The following is a 22808-nucleotide window of genomic DNA, read 5'->3' on the forward strand; positions in this document are numbered from 1 at the left end:
TTTCGTTGTGATTATTCCAGCGTGATATTAGTGTGTTTTTGTGATTCCTTGTCATGCTGAGAGCTCTTTTTTTGTCACGTGGTTATTTTGTGTGTTTCTTCTGTTTTCTTTTTTGTTCTCCTTTATTTCGCTGTCCTTTCCTTTCTCTTCTTCTCTCTGTTCCTTTTGGATGCCCGCCATCCGTCCACCTCTTTCTCCTTCTCTCTCTCGCGGTCTTCTTCACCTCCCTTCACCTTCCATCCACCTGACCCCTACTCATCTCCCACCACTCCACCCTCAAAGATGTAGCCCTCCCCACCCCTCCTCCCCCCTCACTGACTCCTGACACTACTGACCATGTAACGCCAGGCTCCAGAGGTGTGGCTAACCCCACTGGCCCCACCCCTTCCGCCCCCCGTGACGTCGTGGCCTCGCTGGTCTCCACACGCTTCATCAAGCTCACCTGGCGCCCTCCTGCTGAGCCCAACGGAGAAGACCTCACCTACTCTGTCTACTTCAATCAGGAGGGTACCAACAGGTAGGGACCCTAGGCAGTACAGTATTACACACTACTCAGTGTATTATAGCAGGTAGGCCCTCTATTCAGTACAGTACATCATACACCCTGCTGAGGGCCCCTATAGCATACACCCTGCTGAGGGCCCCTATAACATACACCCTGCTGAGGGCCCCTATAGCATACACCCTGCTGAGGGCCCCTATAGCATACACCCTGCTGAGGGCCCCTATAGCATGTACACTGCTGAGGGCCCCTATAGCATGTACACTGCTGAGGGCCCCTATAGCATGTACACTGCTGAGGGCCCCTATAGCATGTACACTGCTGAGGGCCCCTATAGCATGTACACTGCTGAGGGCCCCTATAGCATGTACACTGCTGAGGGCCCCTATAGCATGTACACTGCTGAGGGCCCCTATAGCATGTACACTGCTGAGGGCCCCTATAGCATGTACACTGCTGAGGGCCCCTATAGCATGTACACTGCTGAGGGCCCCTATAGCATGTACACTGCTGAGGGCCCCTATAGCATGCACCCTGTTGAGGGCCCCTATAGCATGCACCCTGTTGAGGGCCCCTATAGCATGCACCCTGTTGAGGGCCCCTATAGCATGCACCCTGTTGAGGGCCCCTATAGCATGCACCCTGTTGAGGGCCCCTATAGCATGCACCCTGCTGAGGGCCCCTATAGCATACACCCTGCTGAGGGCCCCTATAGCATACACACTACCCAGTGTACAGGTAGACTCTTGCTATGTAATGGTGTGTAGTCTGTAAATACAATACTGTCCACTCAGTAGAAATCAAGTGATGTAGTATGGCTTGCCTTCTTTTGATAGTGTGTGCACTAACTGGGCTGTTGATAGTGTGTGCACTAACTGGGCTGTTGATAGTGTGTACACTAACTGGGCTGTTGATAGTGTGTGCACTAACTGGGCTGTTGATAGTGTGTGCACTAACTGGGCTGTTGATAGTGTGTGCACTAACTGGGCTGTTGATAGTGTGTACACTAACTGGGCTGTTGATGGTGTGTACACTAACTGGGCTGTTGATAGTGTGTGCACTAACTGGGCTGTTGATAGTGTGTACACTAACTGGGCTGTTGATAGTGTGTACACTAACTGGGCTGTTGATAGTGTGTACACTAACTGGGCTGTTGATAGTGTGTACACTAACCGGGCTGTTGATAGTGTGTACACTAACCGGGCTGTTGATAGTGTGTACACTAACCGGGCTGTTGATAGTGTGTACACTAACCGGGCTGTTGATAGTGTGTACACTAACCGGGCTGTTGATAGTGTGTACACTAACCGGGCTGTTGATAGTGTGTACACTAACCGGGCTGTTGATAGTGGGTACACTAACCGGGCTGTTGATAGTGGGTACACTAACCGGGCTGTTGATAGTGGGTACACTAACCGGGCTGTTGATAGTGGGTACACTAACCGGGCTGTTGATAGTGGGTACACTAACCGGGCTGTTGATAGTGGGTACACTAACCGGGCTGTTGATAGTGGGTACACTAACCGGGCTGTTGATAGTGGGTACACTAACCGGGCTGTTGATAGTGGGTACACTAACCGGGCTGTTGATAGTGTGTACACTAACCGGGCTGTTGATAGTGTGTACACTAACCGGGCTGTTGATAGTGGGTACACTAACCCGGGCTGTTGATAGTGGGTACACTAACCCGGGCTGTTGATAGTGGGTACACTAACCCGGGCTGTTGATAGTGGGTACACTAACCCGGGCTGTTGTGTGTGTGTGTGTGTGTGTCTCAGGGAGCGTATCCTGAACACCAGTCGGCCAGGTGAGATGCAGGTCACCATTCAGAACCTGATGCCCGACTCCAAGTACAAGTTCCGGGTGGTGGCACACAACAAGAACGGCCTGGGAGAGAGCTCTGCTGTCCTCAAGGTGGCCACCCAGGGTGAAGGTAAAACACACACACACACAGACAAACATACTGTATACTCTACAAACAAACATAAACACTTACACAGGGATAAACATGAACCCAGACCACCCCACTGTCGCTCAGAGGACTACAGTCCTCTCCTATCTAGGCCGTAGAAACATCCTCTGTAGTGGTTGTTCATTTCCTTCCAGTTACTTACCTGTGTGTGAGATGTGTGTTTAAACATGACCGCCCATACTGTGGCTGAGGAAGAAGGGTGTGTGTGTGTTTGTGAGAGAGGTGTGTGTTTAAACATGGCCTCCCATACTTTGGCTGAGGGAGAAGGGTGTGTGTGTATAGTGGGGTATGGTAGGCAGGCTGAATTAAAATCCATCCTCCTTCCTTCCAGTTCTCCAATCCGTAATACCTCCTCCGTCAAACATTGACACTGTATCCATTCACAGTGTATACAAAACTTTGACACTGTATCCATTCACAGTGTATACCAGGCCTTTTTAGGATGTTGTGACTGGAGCGTTTTCCCCTCACAGCTCTACAGTAGACATGCTAAAGGCTTCCCCCTCCATGGCACAGTGGAGGTGAACACCCTTCTATTCATTTCTCCTCCTCTCTCCCTCATCACGGCTCAGCCTATTCATTTCTCCTCCTCTCTCCCTCACGGCTCAGCCTATCCATCTCTCCTTCTCTCTCCCTCACGGCTCAGCCTATTTATCTCTCCTTCTCTCTCCCTCACGGCTCAGCCTATCCATCTCTCCTTCTCTCTCCCTCACGGTTCAGCCTATCCATCTCTCCCTCTCTCTCCCTCATCACGGCTCAGCCTATCCATCTCTCCCTCTCTCTCCCTCATCACGGCTCAGCCTATCCATCTCTCCTTCTCTGTCCCTCACGGCTCAGCCTATCCATCTCTCCTTCTCTCTCCCTCATCACGGCTCAGCCTATCCATCTCTCCCTCTCTCTCCCTCATCACGGCTCAGCCTATCCATCTCTCCTTCTCTCTCCCTCATCACGGCTCAGCCTATCCATCTCTCCTTCTCACTCCCCCATCACGGCTCAGCCTATCCATCTCTCCTTCTCTCTCCCTCATCACGGCTCAGCCTTATCCATCTCTCCTTCTCTCTCCCTCACGGCTCAGCCTTATCCATCTCTCCTTCTCTCTCCCTCACGGCTCAGCCTTATCCATCTCTCCTTCTCTCTCCCTCACGGCTCAGCCTTATCCATATCTCCTTCTCTCTCCCTCACGGCTCAGCCTTATCCATCTCTACTTCTCTCTGCCTCACGGCTCAGCCTATCCATCTCTACTTCTCTCTCCCTCACGGCTCAGCCTTATCCATCTCTACTTCTCTCTCCCTCACGGCTCAGCCTATCCATCTCTACTTCTCTCTCCCTCACGGCTCAGCCTATTCATCTCTCCTCCTCTCTCCCACCATCACGGCTCGGCTGTTGCCCAGTTTCTGGGTCAGTCTCTGCCTCTCTACCTGTGTCCTTTGCACCTGGCACTCCATAATGTGTGCCGGCGGGAGCCTAACTACCCGTGGGGATAGCAAAGGGGGCAGCCAGTGCCAGGGACAAATTTGTCTGTCTGTCTGACAGCATCTCTTCTAGGTTATAAATGAAGGTTTAAACTGTTGACCTGATTCCAAGTACCCGACCTGGACCGACCACACTGCATCCCTCACTGTATATATCTTACAGACACCTACTATATATACTGACAAATGAGAGCCTCCGTGTACTGCCAGGCATATCTGCAGCTAACGCACAGCAACGGTACATGTTCCTTTCCCTTAGAGAAGAATTGGGGTATTTGTCAGTGAAACTGGGTCTCAAGTATTTTCCAGGCGTAGTTTGTATTACATGTAGAATCAACATGGTCTGTCTGTTAAAACACTGCTATAGGTTCCTTGTGTATATACAGTGTATTTTGATTTGTTGAACACTTTTTTGGTTACTACATGAATGTGTTATTTAATAGTTTTTAGGTCTTCACTATTATTCTACAATGTAGAAAATAGTTTTAAATTAAGAAAAACCCTTGAATGAGTAGGTGTGTCCAAATGTTTGACTCATACTGTATATACACTACCATTCAAAAGTTTGGGGTCACTTAGAAATGTCCTTGTTTTTCAAATAACTTTATTTTTGAAATGTCCATTAAAATGACATCAAGTTGATCATAAATACAGTGTAGACATTGTTCATGTTGTAAACGATTATTGTAGCTGGAAACGGCAGATTTTTTATGGAATATCTACATTGGCGTACAGAGGCCCGTTATCAGCAACCATCACTCCTGTGTTCCAATGCCACGTTGTGTTAGCTAATCCAAGTTTATCATTTTAAAAGGCTCATTGAGCATTAGAAAACTCTTTTGCAATTATGTAAGCACAGCTGAAAACTTGTTCTGATTAAAGAACAATAAAATTGGCCTTCTTTGGACTAGTTGAGTATCTGGAGCATCAGCATTTGTGGGTCCGATTACAGCCTCAAAATGGCTAGAAAGACCTTTCTTCTGAAACTCACAACATTAGCAATGTCTACACTGTTTTTCTGATCAATTTTATGTTATTTTAATGGACAAAAAATTTGATTTTCTTTCAAAAACAAGGATATTTCTCAGTGACCCCCACACTTTTGAACAGTAGTGTACATGCATACACACGTCATCCTAAACACCACAGAAGTTCTCTCTTGAGGACCAGGTATGGTTAGTGATGCATTACATTTGCCACACAGCTCAGTTTCTCAGACCCTATCGTTATCCGTCTAGAGACTACATCCTCTAGTAGATGTGTGGCTCTCAGCACCTGCTACCACAGTCTTGTGTTAAACAGCTACGCCGGTCGGCACCAGAGCTGTTAATTGAATGTAATGACCCACGTCCCTGCAGAGCAAACAACAATGGAAACACCCCTCTCCCTCCTCAAACACTTGGTTTAGTCCCAGCCGCTCTCTCTCGGCTAACCAATTCCAATTAACTTAATACTTCAAATAAATTCCTCTGTAAACCAAGCATGACCTTGTCTGTCCCCGCTCCCCCCTCTCACCTACTGCAATACCATGCTAGAGGGATTGGTGGGATGATGTGGGGAAATGACCACAGCATGTGTGTCAGGCTTTGCGGTTTAAGAAAAAAACAGGGGGACATTCCAAAATGGCAGTCTTTCAAATTGGGACAAAATTGTCTCCAAGTGATTGAATGAGAGTGTGGTTTTGTGCAAGTGTGGTTATATGATGTGGCTTACATATGAAAAAAAATACAAATATTGAGATTTGGGGGGGAAATGCCTTCCTGTGTCTTTTTATTTTGGGATTCATACTAAGTGTCCGCTGTATCCTTTGGTGTTTCCAGTGCAAGTTCCTGGCCCCGCCCCCAACCTGCAGGCTGTGTCGACCACACCCACCTCCGTCACCCTCAGCTGGGACACGCCCCTCACTGGTAACGGAGACGTCCTCACCTACAAGGTCTACTATATGGAGAAGGGTCTGGACCTGGAACAGGTAAGACCCAGTGTGATGGGTGGGGGAGTTAGATGGCCCTATATGTTGAAATAATGATCCATCATATTCTATGAGAGAGATTAGTCTTGTGATGATATAACAACAAGACTGCAAACAAGCAAAACAGAACAGTGAAATGAACCGTTGCTTTTCCCGGTTTAGCATCAGCACCATATAGCCCATTGAAGTGTCCCAGCTCGGTCACAGCCCAGTAGACTGCCTTGAAACTCCTGTTCCCCTGAAGTTCCAAAGCCTCTGCTCTATTCCCACTCTATCAGATAGCTGGCAGCACCACCCTCCCCATTCCCCAGTCTCCCAGCAGGCCACAGTGCAGCGCACCGCAGCACAGCCTCCTGAGTCATCCAGCCCTGCCAGCCCAACCAGCCAGGCGTTAAAGAGCCTTTAATATGATAATGGATGAAATGTCAGCCAGCACAACGAGTAATGATGCTGTTGCTGCTGCCGTCCCTCGCTCCCTAGAGGAGAGAGAGAGAGAGGCTGACAGGAAGAGAAGAGGCTTATCTGACTATCTCTTTATCTGAAAAGAGAGGAACAAAGGTTGAATCCAGAGAACAGGGTAGCTAACGGGGTGTTGGAGTGGATGAATTATTGAGGCAGCGACGGGGAAGGCTTCAGGAAGTGGCATGTCTACAGGGAGGAAGCTGTCACAATGGCGCGCCTGACTTCAGTTGAACAGTTAGGCACTGTGGTTTTACTACCCAGGGACAAAGATTAGGGCAGTACCCAAATAGAAGGGGATTTTTTAAAATAAGTAGCTAGTTTTCCATCCAATTGACAACAGATTTTTATGCACAAAAAAAATACAAAATCTGCATCAAAACAATATGCGCATTTTCCCACCAGATAACTGTTTCCATCAAATTGACCCATAAAATAACTTTTGTGATTAAACTCCCATGTACAGAAGAAGAAAAACAGTGAAGTGTTTCTATCTCATTTCCAACAACTGATGGTTTTGTCACAAATAATGTTGCGTTATATAGTGAATGTGCCAACTCTGGTCGTGGCATGTGCACTATAGACAACAGCTCGCAGATACAATGTGTGTATAGCCTACATTCGTGGCCAAAAGTTTTGAGAATGACAAATATTAATTTCCACAAAGTCTGCTGCTCCAGTGTCTAGATATTTTTGTTAGATGTTACTATGGAATACTGAAGTATAATTACAAGCATTTCATAAGTGTCAAAGGCTTTTATTGACAATTACATGAAGTTGATGCAAGAGTCCAAATTTGAGGTGTTGACCCTTCTTTTTCAAGACCTCTGCAATCCGCCCTGGCATGCTGTCAATGAACTTCTGGGCTACATCCTGACTGATGGCAGCCCGTTCTTGCATAATCAATGCTTGGAGTTTGTCCGAATTTGTGGGTTTTTGTTTGTCCACCCGCCTCTTTAGGATTGACCACAAGTTCTCAATGGGATTAAGGTCTGGGGAGTTTCCTGGCCATTGACCCAAAATATTGATGTTTTGTTCCCCCGAACCACTTAGTTATCACTTTTGCCTTATGGCAAGGTGCTCCATCATGCTGTAAAGGGCATTGTTTGTCACCAAACTGTTGCTGGATGATTGGGAGAAGTTGCTCTCTGAGGATGTGTTGGTACCATTCTTTATTCATGGCTGTGTTCTTAGGCAAAACTGTGAGGCTGTGAGTGAGCCCACTCCCTTTGCTGAGAAGCAACCCCACACAAAAATGGTCTCAGGATGCTTTACTGTTGGCATGACACAGGACTGATGGTAGCGCTCACCTTGTCTTCTCCGGACAAGCTTTTTTCCGGATGCCGCAAACAATTGGAAAGGGGATTCATCAGAGAAAATAACTTTACCCCAGTCTGTCCCTGATGTTTTTCTGAAGGGAAGTGGCTTCTTTGCTGCCCTTCTTGACACCAGGCCATTCCCCAAAAGTTTTCGCCTCACTGTGCGTGCAGATGCACTCGCACCGGCCTGCTGCCATTCCTGAGCAAGCTCTGTACTGGTGGTGCCCCAATCCTGCAGCTGAATCAACTTTAGGAGACGGTCCTGGTGCTTGCTGGACTTTTCTTTGGCGCCCTGAAGCCTTCTTCACAACAATTGAACCCCTCTCCTTGAAGTTCTTGATGACCTGATAACTGACTTTGCAATTAATTGCTATTCATCTGGTCACTCTTCATGACATTCTGGAATATATGCAAATTGCCATCATACAAACTGAGGCAGCAGACTTTGACAAATATACATTTTCACATTCTCAACTTTTGGCCACGACTGTACATGATAAGATTATTATTGACAAAAGAGCAAGATTATTTTTATCATCATGTAATCAGAATAAGACCCTTGATATTTATTGGAAAGGAGCGTCAAGCTCGTCACTGTGCGCTTTCACCACCCTGTGAAGTTCATCATATATAAAAAAGATTAAGAACAGACACTAGCCTTCAAGGCAGAGTTCGTCTGTCCAGTGTCTGTGTTCTTTTGCCCATCTTAGTCTTTTCTTTTTATTGGCCAGTCTGAGATATGGCTTCTTCTTTACAACTCTGCCTAACAGGCCAGCATCCCGGAGTCGCCTCCTCACTGTTGATGTTGAGACTGGTGTTTTGCGGATACTATTTAATGAAGCTGCCAGTTGAGGACTTGTGAGGAGTCTGTTTCTCAATCTAGAGACACTAATGTACTTGTCCTCTTGCTCAGTTGTGCACCGGTGCCTCCCACTCTTTCTATTCTGGTTAGGGCCAGTTTGCCCTGTTCTGTGAAGGGAGTAGTACACAGCGTTGTATGAGATCTTCAGTTTTTTGGCAATTTCTCACATGGAATAGCCTTTATTTCTCAGAACAAAAATAGACTGACGAGTTTTAGAAGCAAGTCCTTTGTTTCTGGACATTTTGAGCCTGTACTCGGACCCACAAATGCTGGTGGTCCAGATACTCAACTCGTCTAAAGATGGCCAGTTTTATTGCTTCTTTAATCAGTACAAGTTTTCAGCTGTGCTAACATAATTTCAAATGATCAATTAGCCTTTTAAAATGATTAACTTGGATTAGCTAACTCAACCTGCCATTGGAACACAGGAGTTTCTGATAATGGACCTCTGTACACCTATGTAGATATTCCATAAAAAATCAGCCGTTTCCAGCTACAATAGTCATTTACAACATTAACAATGTCTACACTAGGGATGCACAATATATCAGTGAACACATCGTAATCAGCCAATATTCGCAAAAAATGCCAACATCAGTATCGGCCGATGTCTAGTTTAACGCCTGATGTACAAAACTGATGTCAAAGCTGACGTGCATACCTATATAATGAAGGTACATGATGTAATGGCGCCACGTAAAATGTTGCGCTATAAGTTAAACACAGCATTCCTAACCTAGCCCACAATGTCTGCTGTGTGGATCGAGCAGTCAACAAGTCATTTGAAAAAGTAAAAACATTTCAGTGAGACAACTCAAAGGGGAAATCCATTATAGCCAAGATAATGGGATTCATTGCCCTTGACAATCAAACGTTCTCTGGGTGATGTTGGCTTTCGCCGACTGGTCGAACACCGGTACAAACTACCAAGTGTGCTATTTTTCAGATGTTGCCCTAACGGAGTTACACTGTAATAGCGTCACTATTAGCTTCACGACATGCATACTATGGAAAGCCGTTTGGGTCTTTTTTGCGTGTCAAAAAAGATACAGTAGCACTGTCAAAGCTGTACTAAAAAGTCCGCAAACATCTGCCACGAACGATGTGTTTACCATACCGCGTTAGTAATAAAGCATAATTTGTTCGACCAACTTCTGGGGTAGCTAGCTTTAGCTTGGTACCTAGCTAGCACCAATACAACCAGCCTAAAAACTGCAGTCGTTTTCATTATTCTTAGCAATGATTCCTTGTAAGTATTAGCTAGGTTGCCACTTGTTGTTCGCCTATTGAAATTGAACTTCAGTTCATGAAAATAAATAGCTAGCCAGCTACTTAACCCTGTTTCCCAAAGCTAAAGTTATAAGCAGCCAGCTAGCTTCATCTGGCTAGTGAGGCTCGACCTGACCAGGTTATGTGTTGTGAAGCTAGCCACAATAAGGATTAGGCACAATAGTGGAATTTGCGGTTTGCCTTCAAAATAAAAGTATGCCATTGACAGTGATGCAAATTAATACAAATTGTAGAATTATGCCATACTTTTATTTTGAAGGCTAATCGCAAAGTCCATTATTGTGGCTAATCCTTATTGTGGCTAGCTTCACATGATGGGTCCGACCACCATTAATGAAATAAGAACTCTCTTATGAATTAGGGTTATTTAGATGTTAGCTAGCTAACTATAGCTACTGAAAAGATTGTCATGTTATTTATTATTAAACGACTGAACAACAAAACAGCACAGCAAGTAAGTGAAAGAAATAGGTTTTGATTATGTTTTACTGGTAATGGGACATGCATAAATGCCAACAAAATAACTTTTTGGGTTGTGTGTGTGTGTGTGGGCGGCAGCGTAGCCTAGTGGTTAGAGCGTTGGACTAGTAACCGGAAGGTTGTGAGTTCAAGCCCCCGAGCTGACAAGGTACAAATCTGTCGTTCTGCCCTTGAACAGGCAGTTAACCCACTGTTCCCAGGCCGTCATTGAAAATAAGAATGTGTTCTTAACTGACTTGCCTGGTTAAATAAAGGTTTAAAAAAAATAAAAAAAATAAAAAAAGTGAAACTAGGAAAGTCAGTTAAGAACAAATTCTTATTTACAATGACGGCCCAGACGATGCTGGGCCAATTGTGCGCTGCCCGATAGGACTCCCAATCACGGCCCGATGTGATACACCCTGGATTCAAACCAGGGACTGTAGTGACGCCTCTTGCACTGAGACGCAGTGCCTTTGACCGCTCCGTCCATGTGTGTTAACTATTTAACTGTACTAGAATGCTTATCGGTATTGTGGTTTTTGGCAAGGAAAATATCGGTATCGGCCAAAAATGTCATATCGGTGCATCACTAGTCGACACTGTATTTCTGATCAATTTGATGTGATTTTGATGGACAAAACAAGGACATTTCTAAGTGACCCCAAACTTTTGAACGGTAGTGTAGGTGTCAGAAGGGAGGAAGCAGAGAAGTAGTTGTCATCCGCATGGCAATGATGGGAGAGACCATGTGAAGATATGACGGAGCCGAGTGACTTGGTGTTTCCACCAGTTGTGATAGTAGTAGGGGTTGTGGTAGTAGTAGTTGTGGTGGTGGTAGTAGTAGTAGTAGCGGTGGTGATAGTAGTAGTAGTAGTAGTAGTAGTAGTAGTAGTAGTAGTAGTAGTAGCGGTGGTGATAGTAGTAGCGGTGGTGATAGTAGTAGTAGTAGTAGTAGCGGTGGTGATAGTAGTAGTAGCGGTGGTGATAGTAGTAGTAGTTGCAGCGGTGGTGATAGTAGAGGTAGTAGTAGTAGCGGTGGTGATAGTAGTGGTAGTAGCGGTGGTGATAGTAGTAGTAGTAGCGGTGGTGATAGTAGTAGTAGTAGTAGCGGTGGTGATAGTAGTAGTAGTAGTAGTGGTGATGATAGTAGTAGTAGTAGTAGTAGAGGTGATGATAGTAGTAGTAGAGGTGGTGATAGTAGTAGTAGCGGTGGTGATAGTAGTAGTAGCGGTGGTGATAGTAGTAGTAGCGGTGGTGATAGTAGTAGTAGAGGTGATGATAGTAGTAGTAGCGGTGATGATAGTAGTAGTAGAGGTGGTGATAGTAGTAGTAGAGGTGGTGATAGTAGTAGTAGAGGTGGTGATAGTAGTAGTGGAGGTGGTGATAGTAGTAGTAGAGGTGGTGATAGTAGTAGAGGTGGTGATAGTAGTAGTAGGAGGTGGTGATAGTAGTAGTAGAGGTGGTGATAGTAGTAGTAGAGGTGGTGATAGTAGTAGTAGAGGTGGTGATAGTAGTAGTAGAGGTGGTGATAGTAGTAGTAGAGGTGGTGATAGTAGTAGTAGAGGTGGTGATAGTAGTAGTAGAGGTGGTGATAGTAGTAGTAGAGGTGGTGGTGATAGTAGTAGTAGAGGTGGTGGTGATAGTAGTAGTAGAGGTGGTGGTGATAGTAGTAGTAGAGGTGGTGGTGATAGTAGTAGTAGAGGTGGTGGTGATAGTAGTAGTAGAGGTGGTGGTGATAGTAGTAGTAGAGGTGGTGGTGATAGTAGTAGTAGAGGTGGTGGTGATAGTAGTAGTAGAGGTGGTGGTGATAGTAGTAGTAGAGGTGGTGGTGATAGTAGTAGTTAGTAGTAGTAGGTGGTGGTGATAGTAGTAGTAGAGGTGGTGGTGATAGTAGTAGTAGAGGTGGTGGTGATAGTAGTAGTAGAGGTGGTGGTGATAGTAGTAGTAGAGGTGGTGGTGATAGTAGTAGTAGAGGTGGTGGTGATAGTAGTAGTAGAGGTGGTGGTGATAGTAGTAGTAGGGGTGGTGAGGGTAGAGGTGGTGGATAGTAGTAGTAGAGGTGGTGGTGATAGTAGTAGTAGAGGTGGTGGTGATAGTAGTAGTAGAGGTGGTGGTGATAGTAGTAGTAGAGGTGGTGGTGATAGTAGTAGTAGAGGTGGTGGTGATAGTAGTAGTAGAGGTGGTGGTGATAGTAGTAGTAGAGGTGGTGGTGATAGTAGTAGTAGAGGTGGTGGTGATAGTAGTAGTAGAGGTGGTGGTGATAGTAGTAGTAGAGGTGGTGGTGATAGTAGTAGTAGAGGTGGTGGTGATAGTAGTAGTAGAGGTGGTGGTGATAGTAGTAGTAGAGGTGGTGGTGATAGTAGTAGTAGAGGTGGTGGTGATAGTAGTAGTAGAGGTGGTGGTGATAGTAGTAGTAGAGGTGGTGGTGATAGTAGTAGTAGAGGTGGTGGTGATAGTAGTAGTAGAGGTGGTGGTGATAGTAGTAGTAGAGGTGTGGTGATAGTAGTAGTAGAGGTGGTGGTGATAGTAGTAGTAGAGGTGGTGGTGATAGTAGTAGTAGAGGTGGTGGTGATAGTAGTAGTAGAGGTGGTGGTGATAGTAGTAGTAGAGGTGGTGGTGATAGTAGTAGTAGAGGTGGTGGTGATAGTAGTAGTAGAGGTGGTGGTGATAGTAGTAGTAGAGGTGGTGGTGATAGTAGTAGTAGAGGTGGTGGTGATAGTAGTAGTAGAGGTGGTGGTGATAGTAGTAGTAGAGGTGGTGGTGATAGTAGTAGTAGCGGTGGTGGTGATAGTAGTAGTAGCGGTGGTGGTGATAGTAGTAGTAGTAGGAGTAGAGGTGATGATAGTAGTAGTAGAGGTGATGATAGTAGTAGTAGAGGTGATGATAGTAGTAGTAGAGGTGATGATAGTAGTAGTAGAGGTGATGTATAGTAGTAGGAGGTGATGATAGTAGTAGTGGAGGTGATGATAGTAGTAGTGGAGGTGATGATAGTAGTAGCGGTGGTGATGATAGTAGTAGCGGTGGTGATGATAGTAGTAGCAGAGGTGATGATAGTAGTAGCAGAGGTGGTGATAGTAGTAGCAGAGGTGGTGATAGTAGTAGTAGAGGTGGTGATAGTAGTAGTAGAGGTGGTGATAGTAGTAGTAGAGGTGGTGATAGTAGTAGTAGAGGTGGTGATAGTAGTAGTAGAGGTGGTGATAGTAGTAGTAGAGGTGGTGATAGTAGTAGTAGAGGTGGTGATAGTAGTAGTAGAGGTGGTGATAGTAGTAGTAGAGGTGGTGATAGTAGTAGTAGAGGTGGTGATAGTAGTAGTAGAGGTGGTGATAGTAGTAGTAGAGGTGGTGATAGTAGTAGTAGAGGTGGTGATAGTAGTAGTAGAGGTGGTGATAGTAGTAGTAGAGGTGGTGATAGTAGTAGTAGAGGTGTGATAGTAGTAGTAGGATAGTAGTAGTAGGTAGTAGTAGTAGTAGTAGAGGTGATGATAGTAGTAGTAGAGGTGATGATAGTAGTAGTAGAGGTGGTGATAGTAGTAGTAGAGGTGGTGATAGTAGTAGTAGAGGTGGTGATAGTAGTAGTAGAGGTGGTGATAGTAGTAGTAGAGGTGGTGATAGTAGTAGTAGAGGTGGTGATAGTAGTAGTAGAGGTGGTGATAGTAGTAGTAGAGGTGGTGATAGTAGTAGTAGAGGTGGTGATAGTAGTAGTAGAGGTGGTGATAGTAGTAGTAGAGGTGGTGATAGTAGTAGTAGAGGTGGTGATAGGTAGTAGTAGTAGAGGTGATGATAGTAGTAGTAGTAGTAGTAGAGGTGATGATAGTAGTAGTAGTAGTAGTAGAGGTGATGATAGTAGTAGTAGTAGTAGAGTAGTAGTAGAGTGATGATAGTAGTAGTAGAGGTGATGATAGTAGTAGTAGAGGTGATGATAGTAGTTAGTAGAGGTGATGATAGTAGTAGTAGAGGTGATGATAGTAGTAGAGGTGATGATAGTAGTAGTAGCGTGTGATGAGTAGAGTGATGATAGTATAGACGGTGGTGGTGATAGTAGTAGTAGCGGTGGTGTGATAGTAGTAGTAGCGGTGGTGGTGATAGTAGTAGTAGCGGTGGTGATAGTAGTAGTAGAGGTGGTGATAGTAGTAGTAGAGGTGGTGATAGTAGTAGTAGAGGTGGTGATAGTAGTAGTAGTAGAGGTGGTGATAGTAGTAGTAGTAGAGGTGGTGATAGTAGTAGTAGTAGAGGTGGTGATAGTAGTAGTAGTAGAGGTGGTGATAGTAGTAGTAGAGGTGGTGATAGTAGTAGTAGAGGTGGTGATAGTAGTAGTAGAGGTGGTGATAGTAGTAGTAGAGGTGGGTGTAGTAGTAGTAGAGGTGGTGATAGTAGTAGTAGAGGTGGTGATGTAGAGTAGTAGTAGTAGAGGTGGTGATATAGTAGTAGAGGTGGTGATAGTAGTAGTAGAGGTGGTGATAGTAGTAGTAGAGGTGGTGATAGTAGTATAGAGGTGGTGATTAGTAGTAGAGTGGTGGATAGTAGTAGAGGTGGTGATAGTAGTAGTAGAGGTGGTGGATAGTAGTAGTAGAGGTGGTGATAGTAGTAGTAGAGTGGGTGATAGTAGTAGTAGAGGTGGTGATAGTAGTAGTAGAGGTGGTGATAGTAGTAGTAGCGGTGGTGATAGTAATAGTAGCGGTGGTGATAGTATAGTAGCGGTGGTGATAGTAGTAGAGGGTGATGATAGTAGTAGTAGCGGTGGCGGTGATGATAGTAGTAGTAGAGGTGATGATAGTAGTAATAGCGGTGATGATAGTAGTAGCGGTGGTGTGATAGTAGTAGTAGCGGTGGTGGTGATAGTAGTAGTAGCGGTGGTGGTGATAGTAGTAGTAGCGGTGGTGGTGGTAGTAGTAGCGGTGGTGGTGATAGTAGTAGTAGCGGTGGTGGTGATAGTAGTAGTAGCGGTGGTGGTGATAGTAGTAGTAGCGTGGTGGTGATAGTAATAGTAGTGGTGGTGATAGTAATAGTGGTGGTGGTGATAGTAGTAGTGGCGGTGGTGATAGTAGTAGTAGCGGTGGTGATAGTGGTGGTGGTAGTGATAGTGGTGGTGGTGATAGTAGTAGTAGCGGTGGTGATAGTGGTGGTGATAGTGGTGGTAGTGGTGATGGTGGTAGTAATAGTACAAAACAAGGAGAAGTACAAAATAAATCTACAGAAGCACTACTTAACTTTGTGTGTACCACCTCTCTTCTCAACCTCTCAGGACGTAGACGCTGGAGCTCTGTCCTACACCTTGATGGGTCTGAAGAAGTTCACAGAGTACAGCATTAGAGTGGTGGCCTTCAACAAGCACGGTCCGGGAGTGTCCACAGGAGACATCACCGTCACCACCCTGTCTGATGGTAAGCAGGGGACAGATGAAGGAGCGGAACTCTTCCTCTCTCATAGGAGAAATGGGTAGATCACAACGGGCAGTCTTCTTTCTGAAGAGGAAGATGTTAAAGACCTGGTGTGTTAAGGTGATCTCTCTTGAGTTCTAAAGAGTAAAACACCTTGTTTTTACCCCTACAGTCCCCAGTGCCCCTCCTCAAAACCTCACTGTGGAAGTTCACAACTCAAAGGTAAGCACAAGTCAGCCACTTCTCTTTAGCACGCAGACACTCTCCCTACCTCTCAGGTGATGTGATAGCTGTGGGCCTAACCCTGTTTTCCATGCCATTAGCTCTTGTCAGTGGGCTCAGCTCACACACAGACTGCTAGCGTTGTGCTTGAACCCTGTATCGATCCACCCAGCAAGCGGCTGGAGACTGGGCCTGTGAAGGCTTTCGTCTCTCTCTATCACAACTCCTACAGCCTCACACATCTAGAGGCTCATCTCACACAGGAAGGCTTTCTATCCAGCTCACTTGTGTCCGTTTGTGAATGAGCCAGGAGTCAGGAGCTCTTGCTGTTGCAGCACATGGAGATGTGTTAAACTGAGTGAGGACCTCTTGCTGCTTGGTGTATGTAGTACCACTATAGAGATGGGGTGTATTTAGTACCACTATAGAGATGGGGGTGTATTTAGTACCACTATAGAGATGGGGTGTATGTAGTACCACTATAGAGATGGGGTGTATTTAGTACCACTATAGAGATGGGGTGTATTTAGTACCACTATAGAGATGGGGTGTATTTAGTACCACTATAGAGATGGGGGGGGGTGTATTTAGTACCACTATAGAGATGGGGGGGGGGGGTGTATTTAGTACCACTATAGAGATGGGTGTATTTAGTACCACTATAGAGATAGAGGTGTATTTAGTACCACTATAGAGATGGGGTGTATTTAGTACCACTATAGAGATGGGGTGTATTTAGTACCACTATAGAGATGGGGGGGTGTATTTAGTACCACTATAGAGATGGGGGTGTATTTAGTATCACTATAGAGATGGGGTGTATTTAGTACCACTATAGAGATGGGGTGTATTTAGTACCACTATAGAGATGGGGTGTATTTAGTACCACTATAGAGATGGGGTGTATTTAGTACCACTATAGAGATGGGGGTGTATTTAGTACCACTATAGAGATGGGGTGTATGTAGTACCACTATAGAGATGGGGTGTATTTAGTACCACTATAGAGATGGGGTGTATTTAGTACCACTATAGAGATGGGGTGTATTTAGTACCACTATAGAGATGGGGGGGGGTGTATTTAGTACCACTATAGAGATGGGGGGGGGGGTGTATTTAGTACCACTATAGAGATGGGGTGTATTTAGTACCACTATAGAGATGGGGTGTATTTAGTACCACTATAGAGATGGGGTGTATTTAGTACCACTATAGAGATGGGGTGTATTTAGTACCACTATAGAGATGGGGGGGTGTATTTAGTACCACTATAGAGATGGGGGTGTATTTAGTACCACTATAGAGATGGGGTGTATTTAGTACCACTATAGAGATGGGGTGTATTTAGTACCACTATAGAGATGGGGTGTATTTAGTACCACTATAGAGATGGGGTGTATTTAGTACCACTATAGAGATGGGGGGGGGGGGTGTATTTAGTACCACTATAGAGATGGGGGGGGGGGGTGTATTTAGTACCACTATAGAGATGGGGGGGGGGGGGTGTATTTAGTACCACTATAGAGATGGGGTGTATTTAGTACCACTATAGAGATGGGGTGTATTTAGTACCACTATAGAGATGGGGTGTATTTAGTACCACTATAGAGATGGGGTGTATTTAGTACCACTATAGAGATGGGGGGGTGTATTTAGTACCACTATAGAGATGGGGGGGGGGGTGTATTTAGTACCACTATAGAGATGGGGGGGGGGGGTGTATTTAGTACCACTATAGAGATGGGGGGGGGGGGGGTGTATTTAGTACCACTATAGAGATGGGGTGTATTTAGTACCACTATAGAGATGGAGTTGTATTTAGTACCACTATAGAGATGGGGTGTATTTAGTACCACTATAGAGACGGGGTGTATTTAGTACCACTATAGAGATGGGGTGTATTTAGTATCACTATAGAGATGGGGTGTATTTAGTACCACTATAGAGATGGAGGTGTATTTAGTACCACTATAGAGATGGGGTGTATTTAGTACCACTATAGAGATGGGGTGTATTTAGTACCACTATAGAGATGGGGTGTATTTAGTACCACTATAGAGATGGGGTGTATTTAGTACCACTATAGAGATGGGGTGTATTTAGTACCACTATAGAGATGGGGGGTGTATTTAGTACCACTATAGAGATGGGGGTGTATTTAGTACCACTATAGAGATGGGGGTGTATTTAGTACCACTATAGAGATGGGGGGGGGGGTGTATTTAGTACCACTATAGAGATGGGGGGGGGGGTGTATTTAGTACCACTATAGAGATGGAGGTGTATTTAGTACCACTATAGAGATGGGGTGTATTTAGTACCACTATAGAGATGGGGTGTATTTAGTACCACTATAGAGATGGGTGGGGTGTATTTAGTACCACTATAGAGATGGGGTGTATTTAGTACCACTATAGAGATGGGGGGGGGTGTATTTAGTACACTATAGAGATGGGGGTGTATTTAGTACCACTATAGAGATGGGGCGGTGTATTTAGTACCACTATAGAGATGGGCGGTGTATTTAGTACCACTATAGAGATGGGTGTATTTAGTACCACTATAGAGATGGGGGGGGTGTATTTAGTACCACTATAGAGATGGGGGTGTATTTAGTACCACTATAGAGATGGGGGTGTATTTAGTACCACTATAGAGATGGGGGTGTATTTAGTACCACTATAGAGATGGGCGGTGTATTTAGTACCACTATAGAGATGGGGGTGTATTTAGTACCACTATAGAGATGGGCGGTGTATTTAGTACCACTATAGAGATGGGCGGTGTATTTAGTACCACTATAGAGATGGGGGGGTGTATTTAGTACCACTATAGAGATGGGGTGTATTTAGTACCACTATAGAGATGGGGTGTATTTAGTACCACTATAGAGATGGGTGGGTGTATTTAGTACCACTATAGAGATGGAGGTGTATTTAGTACCACTATAGAGATGGGGTGTATTTAGTACCACTATAGAGATGGGGTGTATTTAGTACCACTATAGAGATGGGGTGTATTTAGTACCACTATAGAGATGGGTGGGGTGTATTTAGTACCACTATAGAGATGGGTGGGGTGTATTTAGTACCACTATAGAGATGGGGTGTATTTAGTACCACTATAGAGATGGGGTGTATTTAGTACCACTATAGAGATGGGGTGTATTTAGTACCACCACTATAGAGATGGAGGTATATTTAGTATCACTATAGAGATGGGGTGTATTTAGTACCACTATAGAGATGGGGTGTATTTAGTACCACTATAGAGATGGGGTGTATTTAGTACCACTATAGAGATGGGGGGTGTATTTAGTACCACTATAGAGATGGGGTGTATTTAGTACCACTATAGAGATGGGGTGTATTTAGTACCACTATAGAGATGGGGGGTGTATTTAGTACCACTATAGAGATGGGGGTGTATTTAGTACCACTATAGAGATGGGGGGTGTATTTAGTACCACTATAGAGATGGGGGGGGGGTGTATTTGGTACCACTATAGATGGGGGGGTGTTTTTAGTACCACTATAGAGATGGGCGGTGTATTTAGTACCACTATAGAGATGGGGGGGGTTGTATTTCAGTACCCACTATAGAGATGGGGGGGTGTATTTAGTACCCACTATAGAGATGGTGGGTGTATTTAGTACCACTATAGAGATGGAGGTGTATTTAGTACCACTATAGAGATGGGGTGTATTTAGTACCACATAGAGATGGGTTTGTATTTAGTACACTATAGGAGGGGTGGGGTGTATTTAGTACCACTATAGAGAGATGGATGGGTGTATTTAGTACCACTATAGAGATGGGGTGTATTTAGTACCACTATAGAGATGGGGTGTATTTAGTACCACTATAGAGATGGGGTGTATTTAGTACCACTATAGAGATGGGGTGTATTTAGTACCACTATAGAGATGGGGTGTATTTAGTACCACTATAGAGATGGGGTGTATTTAGTACCACTATAGAGATGGGGGGTGTATTTAGTACCACTATAGAGATGGGGGGTGTGTATTTAGTACCACTATAGAGATGGTGGGGTGTATTTAGTACCACTATAGAGATGGGGTGTATTTAGTACCACTATAGAGATGGGGGTGTATTTAGTACCACTATAGAGATGGGATGGGGTGTATTTAGTACCACTATAGAGATGGAGGTGTATTAGTACCACTATAGAGATGGGGTGTATTTAGTACCACTATAGAGATGGGGTGTATTTAGTACCACTATAGAGATGGGGTGTATTTAGTACCACTATAGAGAGGTGGGTGTATTTAGTACCACTATAGAGATGGGGGTGTATTTAGTACCACTATAGAGATGGGGTTGTATTAGTACCCTTGTACCACTATAGAGATGGGGGGTGTATTTAGTACCACTATAGAGATGGAGGTGTATTTAGTACCACTATAGAGATGGGGTGTATTTAGTACCACTATAGAGATGGGGTGTATTTAGTACCACTATAGAGATGGGTGGGGTGTATTTAGTACCACTATAGAGATGGGTGGGGTGTATTTAGTACCACTATAGAGATGGGTGGGGTGTATTTAGTACCACTAATAGAGATGGGTGGGGTGTATTTAGTTACCACTATAGAGATGGGGTGTATTTAGTACCACTATAGAGATGGGGTGTATTTAGTACCACTATAGAGATGGGGTGTATTTAGTACCACTATAGAGATGGGGTGTATTTAGTACCCACTATAGAGATGGGTGGGGTGTATTTAGTACCACTATAGAGATGGGTGGGGTGTATTTTAGTACCACTATAGAGATGGGGTGTATTTAGTACCACTATAGAAGATGGGGTGTATTTAGTACCACTATAGAGATGGGGGGGTGTATTTAGTACCACTATAGAGATGGGGTTTATTTAGTACCACTATAGAGATGGGGTGTATTTAGTACCACTATAGAGATGGGTGGGGTGTATTTAGTACCACTATAGAGATGGAGGTGTATTTAGTACCACTATAGAGATGGGGTTGTATTTAGTACCACTATAGAGATGGGGTGTATTTAGTACCACTATAGAGATGGGTGGGGTGTATTTAGTACCACTATAGAGATGGGTGGGGTGTATTTAGTACCACTATAGAGATGGGTGGGGTGTATTTAGTACACTATAGAGATGGGGGGGTGTATTTAGTACCACTATAGAGATGGGGTTGTATTTAGTACCACTATAGAGATGGGGTGTATTTAGTACCACTATAGAGATGGGTGGGGTGTATTTAGTACCACTATAGAGATGGAGGTGTATTAGTACCACTATAGAGATGGGGTGTATTTAGTACCACTATAGAGATGGGGTGTATTTAGTACCACTATAGAGATGGGTGTATTTAGTACCACTATAGAGATGGGTGGGGTGTATTTAGTACCACTATAGAGATGGGTGGGGTGTTATTTAGTACCACTATAGAGATGGGGTGTATTTAGTACCACTATAGAGATGGGGTGTATTTAGTACCACTATAGAGATGGGTGTATTTAGTACCACTATAGAGATGGAGGTATATTTAGTATCACTATAGAGATGGGGTGTATTTAGTACCACTATAGAGATGGGGTGTATTTAGTACCACTATAGAGATGGGGTGTATTTTAGTACCCACTATAGAGATGGGGGGTGTATTTAGTACCACTATAGAGATGGGGTGTATTTAGTACCACTATAGAGATGGGGTGTATTTAGTACCACTATAGAGATGGGGGGTGTATTTAGTACCACTATAGAGATGGGGGTGTATTTAGTACCACTATAGAGATGGGGGTGTATTTAGTACCACTATAGAGATGGGGGGGGGGGTGTATTTGGTACCACTATAGATGGGGGGGTGTTTTTAGTACCACTATAGAGATGGGGCGGTGTATTTAGTACCACTATAGAGATGGGGGGGGGTTGTATTTAGTACCACTATAGAGATGGGGGGGTGTATTAGTACCACTATAGAGATGGGTGGGGTGTATTTAGTACCACTATAGAGATGGAGGTGTATTTAGTACCACTATAGAGATGGGGTGTATTTAGTACCACTATAGAGATGGGTTGTATTTAGTACCACTATAGAGATGGGTGGGGTGTATTTAGTACCACTATAGAGATGGAGGTGTATTTAGTACCACTATAGAGATGGGGTGTATTTAGTACCACTATAGAGATGGGGTGTATTTAGTACCACTATAGAGATGGGGTGTATTTAGTACCACTATAGAGATGGGGTGTATTTAGTACCACTATAGAGATGGGGTGTATTTAGTACCACTATAGAGATGGGGTGTATTTAGTACCACTATAAGATGGGGTGTATTTAGTACCACTATAGAGATGGGGTGTATTTAGTACCACTATAGAGATGGGGGGGTGTATTTAGTACCACTATAGAGATGGTGGGGTGTATTTAGTACCAACTATAGAAGATGGAGGTATATTTAGTACCACTATAGAGATGGGTGTATTTAGTACCACTATAGAGATGGGTGGGGTGTATTTAGTACCACTATAGAGATGGAGGTGTATTTAGTACCACTATAGAGATGGGGTGTATTAGTACCAACTATAGAGATGGGGTGTATTTAGTACCACTATAGAGATGGGGTGTATTTAGTACCACTATAGAGATGGGGTGTATTTAGTACCACTATAGAGATGGGTGGGGTGTATTTAGTACCACTATAGAGATGGGTGTATTTAGTACCACTATAGAGATGGGGGGGTGTATTTAGTACCACTATAGAGATGGAGGTGTATTTAGTACCACTATAGAGATGGGTGTATTTAGTACACTATAGAGATGGGGTGTATTAGTACCACTATAGAGATGGGGGGGTGTATTTAGTACCACTATAGAGATGGGTGGGGTGTATTTAGTACCACTA

General features: G+C 44.4%; 1 protein-coding gene across 1 annotated transcript in view; it reads left to right on the forward strand.

The window, feature by feature from the left end:
• Positions 1 to 282: 282 nt before the first annotated feature.
• Positions 283 to 22808, forward strand: part of LOC116368095 (neogenin) — a gene marked incomplete at both ends in the record, with an annotated part of 31365 nt that continues 8839 nt past the window's right edge. Inside the window, 5 exon segments of the mRNA XM_031819094.1 lie at positions 283 to 517; positions 2281 to 2435; positions 5767 to 5915; positions 15549 to 15687; positions 15857 to 15906. Coding sequence (XP_031674954.1) covers positions 283 to 517; positions 2281 to 2435; positions 5767 to 5915; positions 15549 to 15687; positions 15857 to 15906 — 728 coding nt within the window.

The sequence above is a fragment of the Oncorhynchus kisutch genome, unplaced genomic scaffold, assembly GCF_002021735.2.
Source record: "Oncorhynchus kisutch isolate 150728-3 unplaced genomic scaffold, Okis_V2 scaffold1831, whole genome shotgun sequence".
Taxonomy (NCBI): Eukaryota; Metazoa; Chordata; class Actinopteri; order Salmoniformes; family Salmonidae; genus Oncorhynchus; species Oncorhynchus kisutch.